This window comes from Neofelis nebulosa, chromosome 2 (genome assembly GCF_028018385.1).
Source record: "Neofelis nebulosa isolate mNeoNeb1 chromosome 2, mNeoNeb1.pri, whole genome shotgun sequence".
Taxonomy (NCBI): domain Eukaryota; kingdom Metazoa; phylum Chordata; class Mammalia; order Carnivora; family Felidae; genus Neofelis; species Neofelis nebulosa.
Genome location: NC_080783.1, coordinates 72,283,490 through 72,298,862, shown reverse-complemented (window position 1 = coordinate 72,298,862; position 15,373 = coordinate 72,283,490). Strand labels below are relative to the sequence as shown.

The following is a 15,373-nucleotide window of genomic DNA, read 5'->3' as shown; positions in this document are numbered from 1 at the left end:
TCTATAGCACTGTCATTTTAAGAAGTCACTTCAATTCTCTATACCATATTTTCCCAAGTGTTAAGTAGGGACAATGTGATCTTCCCAGGTTGCTGCTTCATAATTCAATTTTATTTCATACATAGTCAACACCTATTTTGTTCCAGGAACTGTGCTGTTAGGAAATAGAGATAATACACCAGTCCTGGCCCCAAGGAACACATATTAAAGACTGACAAATATGAGCAAACACACTTGTGCATGGAGATGGGTAAGGAGACATCTACGTATTAAGAGTGAAGGGAGGGATGATCATTTTGGGGCCCAGCAGAGGGCAAAGAGCACTCTCTGGGAGCAGTCATAATTAAGTTGGGTTTTAAAAGATAATTAAGAGTCTCTCAGCAGCCTATGAGGGAAGAGCATTCCAGACAGAGGGAAGAACATGTCCTTGAGAGCCTCATGGTCCAAATAAGGAAAGCAGTTAGATACATAGGGTTCTGGTGAGGATCAAATACGATCATATATGTCAAAGAGCTCTGAAAATTTTACCTTGTTTTACAAAAGTCAAGAGCTTTTTTTTCTTTGAATGTTACCAGCATTTTTTGAATCACAAAAATAAGCCAAATGTGAATAAGCACCAGCCAAGCAGTACTTGACTAGTTGTTCCCCGTGGAGCACTATGGTGCACAAAAGCATGGCATTATTTAGGGGGCATGACTCTGGAACCATCATTCATTGAAATTCCTAGGTGATTGTTATTTTGGCCTAAGACCCCCTTTCTGGGGCTGTCGTTGAGAGCAGACCCAGACTTCTCACATATCCCCACCATCCACCTGTGCTCCTGTCGGGAGCTCTAAGGGCAATTTGTTAATCTCAAATCAGAAAATGTATGGTTTTCACCAAATGTGGGTTATTCTGCTGGGTACTGCAGCAATTGTTGCTTCATTTGCCTACTTGAAGCCCTGAAAACAGTGAAGAATGCAGGTTACACACCAAAACAGTTGACATGGAGTATTCATTTTTGTTGTCCAAGTGACAGAGCCCATCGTTAGGAATGACAATGCCTGCCAGTTTGCTGTCCATTCCAAAATGAGAATCAGCATCACTCACAAAGACCAGGAGATGGAGGGAGTCATTCCGCCAGCCAATTTTTTCCTACAGTGAGAAAGAAATATTTGGGTTGTACGGGATAGAGGCAGGCATTTATTGAGAGTGGATCAATTATGATTGGACACATTAAGATCATAAAAACTATAATCCTAATCCATCTATTTTGGCCCTTTTCATCTCTTCTGAGTTGATACTATTAATGAATTAAAAATATGAAACTCTATGCCATTTGATTTTTCTTGGATAACACTTTTAGATGATTTATGCTTCAGAAAAAACAGTTCCACTATAATCACTATCCAGTTGATCTTGACTTTTACATAGTTAATTATTTTTACTGTCCAGCTTTCAATTTACCAGAAAAATGAGGAGAGGGAATGAGGGAGGTCATAGATCATTCCAAACCCAAGTCTAAGCAAAACTAGTAAGAATGCAATACACAGTGGACTTAAAGTCTGCCTGTTTTATTAAAATGTCACCCAACGTTTAGGCACATTTTTCTTTTTCTACTGATACCATCCAAAAATTATAAATGTAACACAAATAAAAGAATTTTTTTTTTCAAAATCAATCCCCAGCATATGGCTTTTTAGGATGATCTGTTGTCTGTTTCTTAGCAGAGCTCCCCCCTTTAATTGATATTATTCCAGGAACTAGCGGGACAAAAGCTCATACTGGCAGTGCCATCCCACCTGGCCCCTTTTCCCTTTTTCCCTTAATACCTTGGCTCCTCCACCTTCCAGAACCTTCAGCCCTGCCTGTTTCTTGGTATTTTCCAGGAAGACCTGGCATCTGGACAGGGGAATCATTCCCTTGGATACCTGTCTGATTGTCAAGGAGGGGCAATGCCCCTGCATTGTTGTAGGGACACTGTAGCTTCTGGTACTTATTTTGTTGGCTCAAAACAATAGATATCTAATCTTACGTAGAACTTTATACTGATTAGGGCATTTTTATTTTTCATTAATTTCTGCCTGTGATTTTTATTTTTACCATGGTTTATTCAAGAACAAATCTGATCTTGATCTTTGAAAATTGATCATACCTGACTATTGTTTTAACCAATTTTTCCCAACACTACTATAATTTTATTAGATTATTTGAATATCAGGCATAAAAAAAGTGTCCATTTCAACACTAATAAATTACAAATTTTTGGAAATTTTTTGTTTTAAGAAACATAGATATATGGCAGTTAAGGGAAAGATGGCTAAGCTTTTCAGAATAGATTTGCTAATAAGAGATGCAATTTGGGTTACCCCTCAGCATACCTTACACACAGCAGCTTGCATAATTGCATCAAATCCACCTTCTGGTGTATCAATATTAGCAGAAATTTTCTGATTCTTCACAATTTCATTGAATCTTTCAGCATCATTTGTTAATGGCAGAATGTGCTTGAATCCAAATGTAGGTAAGCAGAAGTATGGAATACTACTGCAAAAGTAAGATGTGAAAATGTTCTTGATGAAATATGATACAGCACACAATTAATGGATCTAGCAGCCTAGCAATTTCATCTTAAATCAAGATGAATTTTCCTCAAGTACCTGACTCTGTAAATTGATTATGAATTTCCCCGTTAAGGTTGTTCATGATCTCCCACCTACCCCTTCCAAACTGACCCTATTAGCTCGCACTTAGAGCTTACTGTGTATTTTACTCTGATTCAAGCTCAGATAACAGATAATCAGGTCAGACTCCCCACTCCTCTGTTTGTGTGTGTGTGCGTGTGTGTAATCACTACCTTCCAGTGCTTCTCAACCAAAATCTACCATTAAGCTTGCGTGATGACAACAATTCCTTTGTATTCTGCTAGCTTAAGCTATTATCAAGTATGAGTCACCCTATGGCAAGACTGAGAGATACCTGTCTTCTTTCTTCTCTGCTCCTTCCTGTACTCCCGACCCTACCTGCCAAGGGCCCAAAAGTCAGCGCAGGACTCTTGGTTCTCTAGCTTGATTCAGTTATGACTGAACAGACTGTTGCATACCTGGCTAGGAATAAAACTACCACTTAAAATAGTTGACACATGGGAGAAATGCCATGTTAAGAGGAGATCTGCCCCAAAGATATTGCAGTTCAACAGAAAAAGTTGATCATGAACTCAGCCACATCTTATTCTAAAAACCAGTTAGTAAGACCTTGGACAAGTTACTCAACCCTTATGAGATTTGGGTTTTCACTTGTAAAATGGAGATAATAGTATACAGCAGAGGCTTTCAAAGGATGGTCCTTGAACCAGCACCATGAGCATCACATGGGAACTTGTTATAAATGCAAAATCTGGGATCCTATTCCAGACCTACTGAGTGAGATATGTGAGGAGTGGGCTCAGTGATGCATTCATATCTTCCTGACGCATTCTGATGTTTGAGAAACACTTGTATAGAAGTATGGAAACAGAAGAGAGTAGTCCACAGTGAGGTTGTGCTATGCTACCTGGGGAGAGCTGGTTGATTCTTGTGAGAATAGTTTTTTGGTTCAGTAGCCAAAACTTTGTGTGTCACTGGCACACAAAGAACTGGAGCATCCTTCAGGGTCAGGGTCCTGTTCACCAAGTTCATCTGCCTGAGTCAGTCTTCGTTATTCACAGAATCCATATCTGCGAATTCACCTACTTACTAAAATTTATTTGTAGCCCCCAAATCAATACTTTTAGTACATTCTGAGTCATTTATATACACACACAGAAGGGAAAAAAATTTGAGTCACCTGATTCACATGTTCCCAGCTGAGGTCAAACAAGGCTCTGTGTTCTTACTTCACCTCTCATACTGTAAACAAGTGTCCTTTTTGTCATCTATTTGGTTTCCTTTTCCTTCTTTTTTTTTTTTCATTTGTGTGCTTTTTGTTGATGATCTTGCTGTTTAGAATGGTCCTGCAGAGTAGTGCTGAAGTGTTGTGTAGTGTTCCTAAGTGCAAGAAGGCTGTGATGTGCCTTATAGAGAAAATATGTGTTAGATAAGTTTGTTCTGGCATGAGTTATAGTGTTGTTGGTTGTGAGTGCAAAGCTAATGAATCAACAATATATATTAAATAAGGTGTCTTTAAACAGAAAGACACAGAAAATAAAGTTATGTATTGATCAGTTGGAAAAAAAAAAAAAAAAAGTCCAGAGGCTTGCATGAGCCTAATCCTGTATTTTTTCTAGGAGCAATGATTTAGCATTAGCTAAGTAAGTATTTGAGGATACTTTATAGAGCAAGACTCCCATGAGTAATGAGAATCAACTATACAAATCAGAATGATTGTGGATGCACTCACACTGAGAGATGGGGGTCTGCTGGGACCAAAATGCTAGTATCTGCAAAGGTAGCAATTTTTTTTTTTCCCTGTCAGTAGACTTTAATGGAAAGCAGATCATAATCCAATATGTCCTTATGCTTTAGAACAAGGGGAGTTGGATGACCCCAGCAGTCTGAGATGTCCTAAGACAGCCATCTCCAGAATGGATGCTCTTGGTCATATCTGGCTCCTCCCTCACCTGTGGTTGGCTTCCTCAGCTAACAAAGTTTAGGACGTTCTGATAGCCAACGGGACTAGAAACTCTGGAAGGGCCTTGGTTAAGGCTCTTGGGTGCATGTGGCCCATACTTGCCTCTGGAACCGCTCTTTCTTCACATTCCCTAACCTCCCATGAGCAAACCTACAGGCCTGTTCATTCTTTCAGCTCTGTCGAGATACCTGGTCTGGTGGGCCCAGGAAGCCAGCCTACAGTTTACAGGGAACTTTCTGATTTTCTTTCTGACTCATTATATTTCACTTTAATTCTCAGAAGGCAATCGTTTTCTCTTATTTTCAATATCTTGCATCAGCTTTCATTGAAGCTCTGAAGTGCTGACCACAGATAGTATCTACTTAGTAAGATTGTTGTAAGGCTTGAATGAGCTAAACTATGCAAAGAACACAGCACAATGAGCTTTTCGGTTAAGTGCTTGCTAAACCTTAATGTGATTTTTTTTTACCTAAATCACTTTTACACAAAGTCTAGCACAGACTTGACAACAGATCACAGATTTGGCCAATGGCATCTCAAGAATTGTATGTTTTTTACTGATCAAGTATTAATACAGGTTCACTGAAGAAAATTTGAGTTAATATAAAAGTATAAAGAAGAAAATAAAAACATAAATGTTAAGTTATGAGATATATCACAGTTTATTTGATAATCTGTTAATAAAATTTTGTTTCATAAATCTTTCCATAATTAGGTAATGTTGTGATCCTTTTGCATACACCTTTGCAGGCTCTGCTGTATCTCTGCTGAGAATTGACTCCAGAGAAATTGCTGGGTTACTTTTCAATCCATACTAGCAAATGTCTTTCCAAAAAGTTTGTATCAGTTACATCATTATAAACAAAACAAAACAAAGCAAAACAAAACAAAAATATACCAGTTGATCAGTTAAAAATGGCATCTTAATTTAAGGTTTAATTTCTATTTTATTGCTGCTAAGACTGAGCACTTGTTCATATTTATGGACAGTTTGTATTTCTTCTTTTGCCAATTGCCAGCTTACATCCTTTGCTCATTTTCTTATTGGGGTATTTTTTTTATTTTCTAACTAAATTTTAAGAACCATTTCCCTTAAAAATATTAACCTTTTGCCTTTGTGGTTTGTATTTTAATTTTGTGTATGCTGTTTTTGGATATATACCTTAAAACTTTATGTAGTCAGGTTTGTTTTCAACCTTCAAATATGAGATGTATTTTAAAGAGTTATATGAGGAAGATGTTTAATTTTTTTTTTTTTCAAATCGTTACCTATGAAATGACAATAATTTATCATTTGTTCCAATTGCTCCAATAGCATTTAACGTAGTTGTGTGTTGGAAGAAAATGCATTTGATTTAGAATAAAAAGACTGAGAGGTGATCTATCGTTGGGCAAGTTACTTCACATTGCTGGGCCTCAGTATCTTCATCTGTAAAATGAGACTGGTGTACCTACTTGACGAAGTTCTTGTGGAGGTTACATGAGATAAAAAGTATGCAACTATGTGAGGTGTACCACTGTCCCTATGAACTAAGTATTCTTGAAAATTGTTAGTTTAATCTTTTATTTGGGGCTGCTTGCTCACACTGTACAAAAGTGACACTTGAACATCTTCTGAAACCAAAGAAACTAGCATTCCTATCTTTTTGTAAGAAATGTACATCTTTGTTGGTAAGAATTGCTAGGCAGATCTTACTAGAATGCTATGCTTTTGGAAAATGGAATGAAATTCTAGTTTAATTCAGTAAACACACATGCTTGCTGGGAGACCGAGGTAGCTAAAGCAAAGCAGAATGTCAGGCTTGGCTCATGCCAGGAAATTTTGACTAAGAGACTCCCCCTGTTTTGGTCAGAGTCTTTCCTCTAACAAATGCTCATATTGGGCTGTTATTTTCTTGGCATAGCAATTGAAGGAAGTAGATACTCATTAGCAAATAATTTTATTTTGAGTCCCTAGATAACAATAGATTTTCATTTAAAACGAAGAATAAGGGCACCTGGCTGGCTAAGTTGGTTAAGCATCTGACTTAATTTCAGCTCAGGTCATTATCTCACAGTTGGTGAGATCAAGTCCTGCATCCGACTCTCTGCTGACAGCAGCAAGCCTGCTTGAGATTCTCTCTCTCCCTCTCTCTCTCTGCTCTCCCCCCTGCCCCCCCGCTTGTGCTCTCTCTCTTTCAAAATAAATAAATTAAAAAAATAAACTGCAGAATAATTGTGAAACACAATATACAAAAATACTATCTACATTTTTTGTTAGACTTTTAAATAAATGTACACAAACTAAGATTACAATGATACATACCAAATAGCTAACACCATCATTTTGAGTGGGATTAGAAATAATTTCCATTTTCCTCTTTTTGTCTGTATTCTCACATGGGCTAGTTATTGCCTTTGCAATAAGAAACTGTTCTGTACACTCATATGTGTTTGTGTGTGTGTACATGTAAGAAATCTAAGCATTTCATGGTTCTACTTCCTCTTTTGCAAAACTATAGTGAATACCTCATTGTTGGCATCATATTAAAAAAAACCCACAAAACAAAACATAGCACATGTGGAATGATGTTAAAAAAGAAATCTCTCAAAATGTTTGATAGAGGGAGAAAATTTGACCTTTGTGCTATTAAATATTTTAAAATGCATATTACAACCTATCTACAAATATGAAAATGGGGAAAATACATTTTTGTTAGTGTATCTTAAACAATAGCATAAGGAAAACTTCTTTCAAAACTGTAAGCCACTTCAGCATTCTTTACATGGTGTAATAAAATTTTTTAGTGACCCTATATCCAAAGAAGATAAAGAAAGAAACTACTCCTAAAAGCATTAGAGATTAGATTAAACAGGTTTAAAAGTGTGGTGCATAGACCCACATAGGTCCCTGAGACATTTTCAGAGAGGCCATCGGGTCGAACTATTTTCTGATAATAATAAAAGATGTTATTTGTCTTTTTCACTGTGTTGACATTTGCACTGATGCTGCAAAAGCAGTGGTGAGTAAAACAGCTGGTGCTGGAGATCAAGGCAATGGCTCAAACCTGGCTAGTAGTGGTTCTTATGATTTTTACTGGCAAGCGTTTCTCATCATAATAAAGTTGCTAGTTTTACTTGGTTATCTTTGATAAAGCAGTAAAAGTTACTCATTTTATTAAGTCTACACCCTTGAATACGTGTTTTTTAAAAAAATGTATTTCTGGGGCGCCTGCCTGGCTCAGTTTGTAGAGCATGCGACTCTTGATCTCGGGATCATCAGTTTGAGTCCCACGTTAGGTATGGAGCCTACTTAAAAAATAAAAAAAATAATAAATAATAAATGAAGTGTTTCTGTGTAACCACATGGGAAATATGCATACAACATTTCTGCGGCACACGGAAGCACAATGTTCACAGCGCCAAAAAACTTCTGCAGTTGTTTGAACTCAACTGGCCCTTTTTTTATAGAAGATTTTTACCTGAAAGAATGTGTGCCAGCCAAACTATTATTCCAACTTGGGTATGTAGCAGATATGTTCTTAAACATGAGGAAAACCTGTCCTTCAAGGAAAACAGCTGTCAGTATTTGTTGCCAATGATAAAATTTGAGGAAACTAGAAAATTAGAATTCTGGAAAATTTTAATCTGCTACCCATGAGATTAATAGCTTCTCAGGACTTGAAGACTTCTCTGATGAGATTTGTGGTGATATTAACAAATGTGACTTTTTTCAATACTGTGTTAGGAAACTTGGAAGATCTACATAATTCACTGAAGAAATATTTTCCAAATTACCAAAGTATATTACAAAATCACATACATGGGTAAAACAGCCATTCAAAGTGCAAGACAGAACAATGGCTTTACCCAAAGTTCGTTGATACTGTTTCAGACTCCACTTGAAACTAACTTTTACCTCTTGTCTAGTTTGAATGTAGTATCAAAGAAGAATGTCCACAGACATTGTAAAAAGCTATTAAATGCTTCTCTCTTTTCCAACTATAAATCTATGCGAGATTTGACTTTCTTCAGGGAATTCAACCAAAACAAAATATTGCAACAGATTAAATGCTGAAGAAGACATGAGAATCCAGTTGTTTTCTATCAAACCAGATATTTTAAGAGGTTTGTAAAAATGTAAAATGGTGCCACTCTTCTTGCTGATTTTTGTTTTGTTATAAAATATATAAATTTTTTTATAAAGATGTGATTTTATAATAATGTATGGCATGTTTCTTATTGGAATTATGAAATGAATCAATAAATAATCATTTAAAAAATTTCTCAGTTTTATTTTCTAAGATGCTGAATTTTGATAGATACAACCCACATAACTAAAGCTTTATGGGGTCTTAATTTTTGAAAATATAAGAAAGTCCTGAGGTCTAAAATTGTGAGGACTCTACTTAAAAATAACTAGAAATACTAAGTATGGATGAGAGAAAGAAAATTAATACTTGTTTTGAATGTTTGTTATATTCTGACCTCATTCAACTGTCATGATTACCCTAGGACATGAATATTATTATCCTCATTTATATGGGAAGAGACCTACTAAAAGAGAGTAAGTTGTTTGTCCAAGGTTAGGATTTAAACCCAGGTCTGAAGAACTCCTCACTCTTTCCTCTTATTGCCTTCCTACCAAAGAACATTTTATTCCTTAATTATGAGGTTTGGATTGATCAAAGGATTGACTATTATGTTTGGTATTTGAGTTCTTGGTGAGTATATGTCTGGGGGTGGTATCTGGACAGAGAAACTGGGAGAATTAGGGATGTGAAAGGCAAGGAAAAAATATACTGCTGCAGGAAATAACTCATTATTTATAATTTTAACTAATGGCAAATTTTGCAAATAAGAATAAAAGAGACACCTTTGGAAAATATTGACCTTTGAAGAGATCAAATGGATGATTCTCCTTTGGGACTCCATTCACCACAGCTTGTGCAATGCTCTGCTCTCCCCCTAACTTCACTCTGTTGATGTTGGTAGTAACTACCACTTACGGAGAACTTCAAGGTCAAGGCCAGTACCAAATGCTTCATTACCTCACCCAGTCTTTACAACCACTCTGTGTGATCGGTATGGTTAATCCAAACTGAAGCTTTAAGGGTGAAAATGTTCACTTAAGTTGATGTTACAAGTGAGTAGACAAATCTGAACCTAATGCAGGGCTGATGGCAAAGCCCATGCTTTTAATGACCATGCTAATACTGTGTGCCTGCTCCTCAAAGAATTTCAGCTTTTTGAGGACTGAGTGTAAGTCTTTTTCTTCCAGATATCTCCATGCCTGGCACAGGCTTGGTACATAGTTGGAACAGAGTAAATTTTTGTTGAATGAATTAATGAATAAATGAATGCATGAATGAAATGCAGTCAGAGCTATAAAAAGCCAAACTGCTTCCTTTTTTCTAGGAACCTGATTAAGGACAGGGTCTTATTGTTAGATGATGGGCTGCCAACTTAGCTGAGCCATTGGTTTGTTAATTTTAATTGTTTTCTCTGGTAACAGTCCTTACTCATTGGTTCCCATGGTCATTATTGTACTTGGTGTTACTACCTCTTATCTGGCCTGTGACAGAAAGAATGATTTTGACTAAGCCCCTGGGGCAGAGGTTGGACTTTGTAATCCTAGATGAAACTGCACTACTAGACTTTCTACCAAAGCTTAACATACCAGAGATCTAAATAAATACAAATTAAAAATAAATAAATAAATAAATACACATTTTAAACAAATACAACATTCTCTATTAAATATATATATATGACGGCCAGAGCATCAGAAATGCTTTGGGAGGCTGTTAGAACCAAGTTCACTTCCCTTCACAAGTGAATCAAACAATTGATAATAGTAATCATACCTTACTATTTAATATACACCATAAATCTATTCTCTAGAAAGCTCTTTGTTGCGTCTTGCCAGAACTGCTATTCTTCTCTACTACCAGAAATCTGGCTTCATTTGGGGTAGCAATACACTTCCTTTGCAGCTAGCCATGGCTATGTAACAAGTCCTGGCCAATGAGATGAAAGTATAAGGAATTGGGGAAAATTTGTGGCAAAACTCCTTAAATCAAGGAAATAAAATTCATCATCCATTTATGATTTTTTTAAAAATTTACCAAATAAGGAATAGAAAAGAACTTTCTTGATCTGATAAAAGGAATAAAAACAAAACAAAACAAAAAACAGTAGCTGATAATATAACCAATAGTGAAACATTGAAGATTCCCTCCTAAGATCACAAGTTAAGTAACATCATTCTCCACTTCTATTTAAAATCGTATTAATGACCCTAAGCAGTACAACAAGGCAAGAAACAGAAAGAAGAGGCATAAGTATTGGAAGAGGAAGAGGTGGTTATAAATGACACGATCATGTACATAAAAAATTCTAAGAAATCTATAAAAAACCAGACTGGAACCAATGAGAAAAATTTATCAAGGCTGCAGAATGCAATGTGAATATGCAAAATAATTCCATTTCTATATGTTATCAAGAAACAAGTAGAAAATACTTTTAGCAACAGAATTAAGAAAAAAACAAACAACCCTAGGAATAAATTAAAAAAAGGATGTATAGGATATCTACTCTGAAAATGACAAACCATTGCTGAAAGAAAGTAAACAAGACCTAAATGAATGAAAATATATGTCATATGCAATGATTGGAACATTCAGTATTTTTAAGATGTCCATTCTCCTTAAATTGACTTATCATTTCAATGCAATTCCAATCAAAATCTCAGCATATTTTTTGAAGAAATCTACAATGTGATTCTAAAATTTCTGTGGAAATGCAAAGGATCTAGAATAGCAAAACAAAAGAGGAACAAAGTTGGAGAATTTACGCTCCTGATTTTAAGACTTTTTATAAAGTTATAGTAATAAAGACTGTAAGGCATTGGTGGTTACATGGGTGTATTCAACGGATCAGGGGAACAGAATGGAGTGTCCACAATTACATTCATACATATATAGTCAATTACTTATTAACAAGGATATAAAGGTAATTCAATGGGGAAAGGAAAGTCTTGCTTAACAAATAGTGCTGGAGCAATTGGGTATTTGCATGAAAAAAAAAGATGAACCTAAGCCTTTTCCTCATTCTAAATACAAAAACGAATTTGAGGTCATAGACCTAAATGCAAGAGCTTCAACCATAAAGTTTCTAGAAGAAAAATAGGAAGAATATTTGGGATATTTGCTAAGGTAAAGATTTTTTTTAGGACAAAAAAACACACTAGCCACAAATTTAAAAATTGAAAAATGGAACTCGCACAAAATTAGAAACTTTTGCTTGACCAAAGGCATTGCTAGAAAAATAAAAATACAACCCACAAACAGGGAAGAAATATTTGTAAAACATGTATTTGACAAAGAACTTTTATCCATATATTTGACAAAGAACTTTTATCCAGGATATACAAGGAAATTATATAACATAATATTGAAAAGAATCTAATTTTTAAAAATGGGCAAACAACTTGAAAAAATACTTCACAAAATAAGATATGAGAATGGAAGGAAAACTGTGAAAAGATGCTCAATATCATTTGTTATTAGGGGAATGCAAATCAAAACTACAATAATATACATAGCTATCAGAATGGCTAAAACTGGAAAGACTGACAATACTAAGTGTTATCAAGGATTTGGAATGATTGGAACACACTGCTGATGGAAATGCAAAATGGCAAATCTACTTTGGAAAACAATCTGATAGTTTATTTAAAAATTAAAGCTACACTTATCATACAATTTAGTAACTCCAATTCTAGGTATCTATCCAAGAGGAATAAAAACATACATACACACAAAGATTTAGTGGCAAGTGATCATGGCAGCATTTTTCATGATAGGCAAAAAAATGGGAAACAATCCAAATATCCATCAATGAAAGAATGAATAAACAAAGTGTAGTAAATCCATACAACGGACTATTACTTAAAACCGAAAGGAACAAGCTACTGATCAACATAAAATCATGGATGAGTCTCAGAAACATTATATTGAATAAAAGAAGCCGGAAACAAAAGGTGTATACTATATTATTTCATTTCTATGAAATCCAGGAATAGGCAAAACCAATCTAAATTATGGAAATCAGAAAGCAGTTACCTCTAGGCGAATAGAACCGACTATAATGTGGCACAAAGAAACTTTCTGAGGTGATGGAAATGTTCTACATCATGTTTTATGTGGTAATTACATTGGTATATTCAATTGTTAAAACTCATCAAACTGAACATTTCTGATGTATGGCATCTTGGTGCGTGTCAATGATACCTCGAAATAAAAGGTGGGGAGAAAGGCAGTGCCTTTTATTGATCTGCCCCTCTTTTCCTCTTTCTTTACTGTCTGGAATGAAGAAGTAATGAGTTGCATCCCTGAAAACTCCTTGGGCCTTGAAGTTAAAATCCAAGAGTCAATGATGGGAGAGCGAAAAGCAGATAAGGCCCAGATCCCTGATGTGTGGAGCTGCCATACCAGCCTTGAATTGCCTTTTTCTAGACTCCCTTCATGTGAAAAAGAAAACAAAAACCAAAAACCTTCCCTTTTTAAGCTACTATCTCTGGTGCTTGCAACCAAACACAATTCCTAACAGCTACAATCAGTGATGAGTTCCTTTCATGGTCAAATTATCTTTGTCTATGTCAGATTCTAGTTGGGAACCACACTGAAAAGTTTTTAAATGATATTATAAAGGTGCTTGTCTTTTAGAGATTGATGCCTTGGGTGTATAAAAGTATTAAAAGTCAATATACTTTTGGAAAGCCATTGCATATATACTGGATTCATAGTAGTAAGGGGCTTGGTTTTGGACCAACCCAGATTTTGGTACAGATCACTGATTAGTCATGTGGCCTTGGGAAAATTACTAACCTCTCAGAGCCTCTGTTACTTCCTCTGAGTAGAAGGATGATAAAACCTGCTTTGAACTGCTGTTATTATGAAGATTGAATGAGGTCCTGTGTGTGCAACCTGTAGCACAGTGTCTGGCATACAGCAAATGGTAGCTCTTTTTAATAGAAGGATGTTGAATCATTTGATTTTGAACGTGTCATTGACTGTACACGTATGCCATCACAAAGCAACTTTCCCTTGACCATCGCCTGGATAACACATGGTTTTAATAGCTGACAGTAGCAGGTTACAATAGAGTCCATGATGCCTATTTTCCTACTGAATTGGGTAGCAGAGAAGGCTGGAAATAATAAGAGAAAGCCAAGCGATAAGAGAAATCCACATTTCCCAAAGTATGTCAGAGGGAACTGTATAAATTGGTATTTTGGCAGAAATCATGGTCATGGAGAAAAATACTCTGAGAAAGTATGGGTTACTGTCAAAGAGCCTCAGAAAGAGGCGGCCTTTGGGAATAGAAGGTCTCTGAGAGGTTGTAGATGGACACAGGCCATTGAAACCTATAGTGAAAGAGTCACTTCCCCTGTCTGCAGAACACAAAGCCAAATTTGCCACTCCTAAAAAAGATTCTACACAGGAAGACAGATGTGAGGGTGCTGAAAGAACCCAAGGCCAGAACCAGGTATTAAGATGAGGTCACCTTGATTCCAAAATGCCCGGACAACTGAGAGAGCTGCCAAGATCCAACCTGGCAGGAGGGAAATGCCAGGGAGTTAGCAAGCTCCTGGCAAGTGCCACTCAGAGCAGGGCCATCTCTACAGAAAATCAGTGTTCAAAGATGCCAGAGAATCATTTACTTACCTGCAAGGGTTGGCGATTTCTTCTGGTGTTGTTTTCATAAAAGGGGAGACGGGTTTTTCCACAAAAGAACCGAAGCCCAGTCTAAAGTTGCTGGTTAATTTAGACATCTCCTTGGAAAGCAGGGAGCCCAGCTCTTTGATTGTGTTGAGGTCATCATCCATGGAGGCTGAGAGGTCCATGAGGTAATACAAGTCCACTGGGTAGTCCTCTGTCTGGCGGACTTGCACTTGCAGGGTCTGTTCACTACCTGCAAAGCCCATGTAAGAAAAGAAAATCCTTAAAAATACATTGAGACTGGGACACCTGGGTGGCTCAGTCGGTTGGGCATCCGACCTCAGCTGGGGTCATGATCTCACGGTCTGTGAGTTCAAGCCCCACATCAAGGTCTGTGCTGATAGCTCAGAGCCTGGAGCCTGCTTTGGATTCTATGTACCCCCCCTCTCTCTGTGTACTCTCCCTCCCACAGTCGTGCTCTGTCTCACTCTGTCTCTCAAAAATAAATAAATGTTTAGATGAAAAATACATTGAGACTTACTTGTGAATAGCCATTTACTGGGCCAACTGGCTACTTCATACCAATAAGAACTTGCTGGAGATACTGAGGATTTCATAAACTACCTGGTCAAGTTTACAAGTGAATGAGCCCATGAAAAATCTTTCAGCAGTGAGTTTAGAGCTACTAAAGGAGGTAAAAGTTAGGATATTTTATATCTCCTTGGGAGAACCAGCATCCATTTAGATGGAAGATAAGCTGAATTTTTTGTATGTGGTTTTAGCCAGGGAGAAGAAAATAAAGAGGTGTTTAAAGCTACATTACAGTTCTTGAAGAAATGTGAGGTAGGCCCTAACAACATTTGAGCAATTCAAATGCTTACTATTAGATAAGCTTATTTTAGTGATGCATTTGGAGTGTGAGTGACCAATGTGAATGAAGAAGAGTATTAGACCAGAGATTCTCTATTTCCTTAAGAATGGGAACTCTGACTCATAATAATCATGATATGTAACATGGTACCAGATCTATTAGCTTAATAATGGTATTACCATATGTGACGGTAGATATATTTACATGAGCC

The 15,373-nt window shown here is 36.6% G+C and overlaps 1 protein-coding gene across 4 annotated transcripts in view; it reads right to left on the bottom strand.

Annotated features, from left to right (window-relative positions):
- ITGB6 (integrin subunit beta 6) overlaps positions 1 to 15,373 on the bottom strand; it is a 132,711-nt gene that overhangs the window by 57,513 nt on the left and 59,825 nt on the right. For all 4 annotated transcript variants that reach the window (XM_058715177.1, XM_058715178.1, XM_058715176.1 and 1 more), the window contains 3 exons: positions 14,298 to 14,544; positions 2,361 to 2,526; positions 973 to 1,134 (listed from right to left, as the gene is read on the bottom strand). In XM_058715177.1, the coding sequence (XP_058571160.1) occupies positions 973 to 1,134; positions 2,361 to 2,526; positions 14,298 to 14,544 (575 nt within the window). The remainder of the gene's footprint in view (positions 1 to 972; positions 1,135 to 2,360; positions 2,527 to 14,297; positions 14,545 to 15,373) is intronic.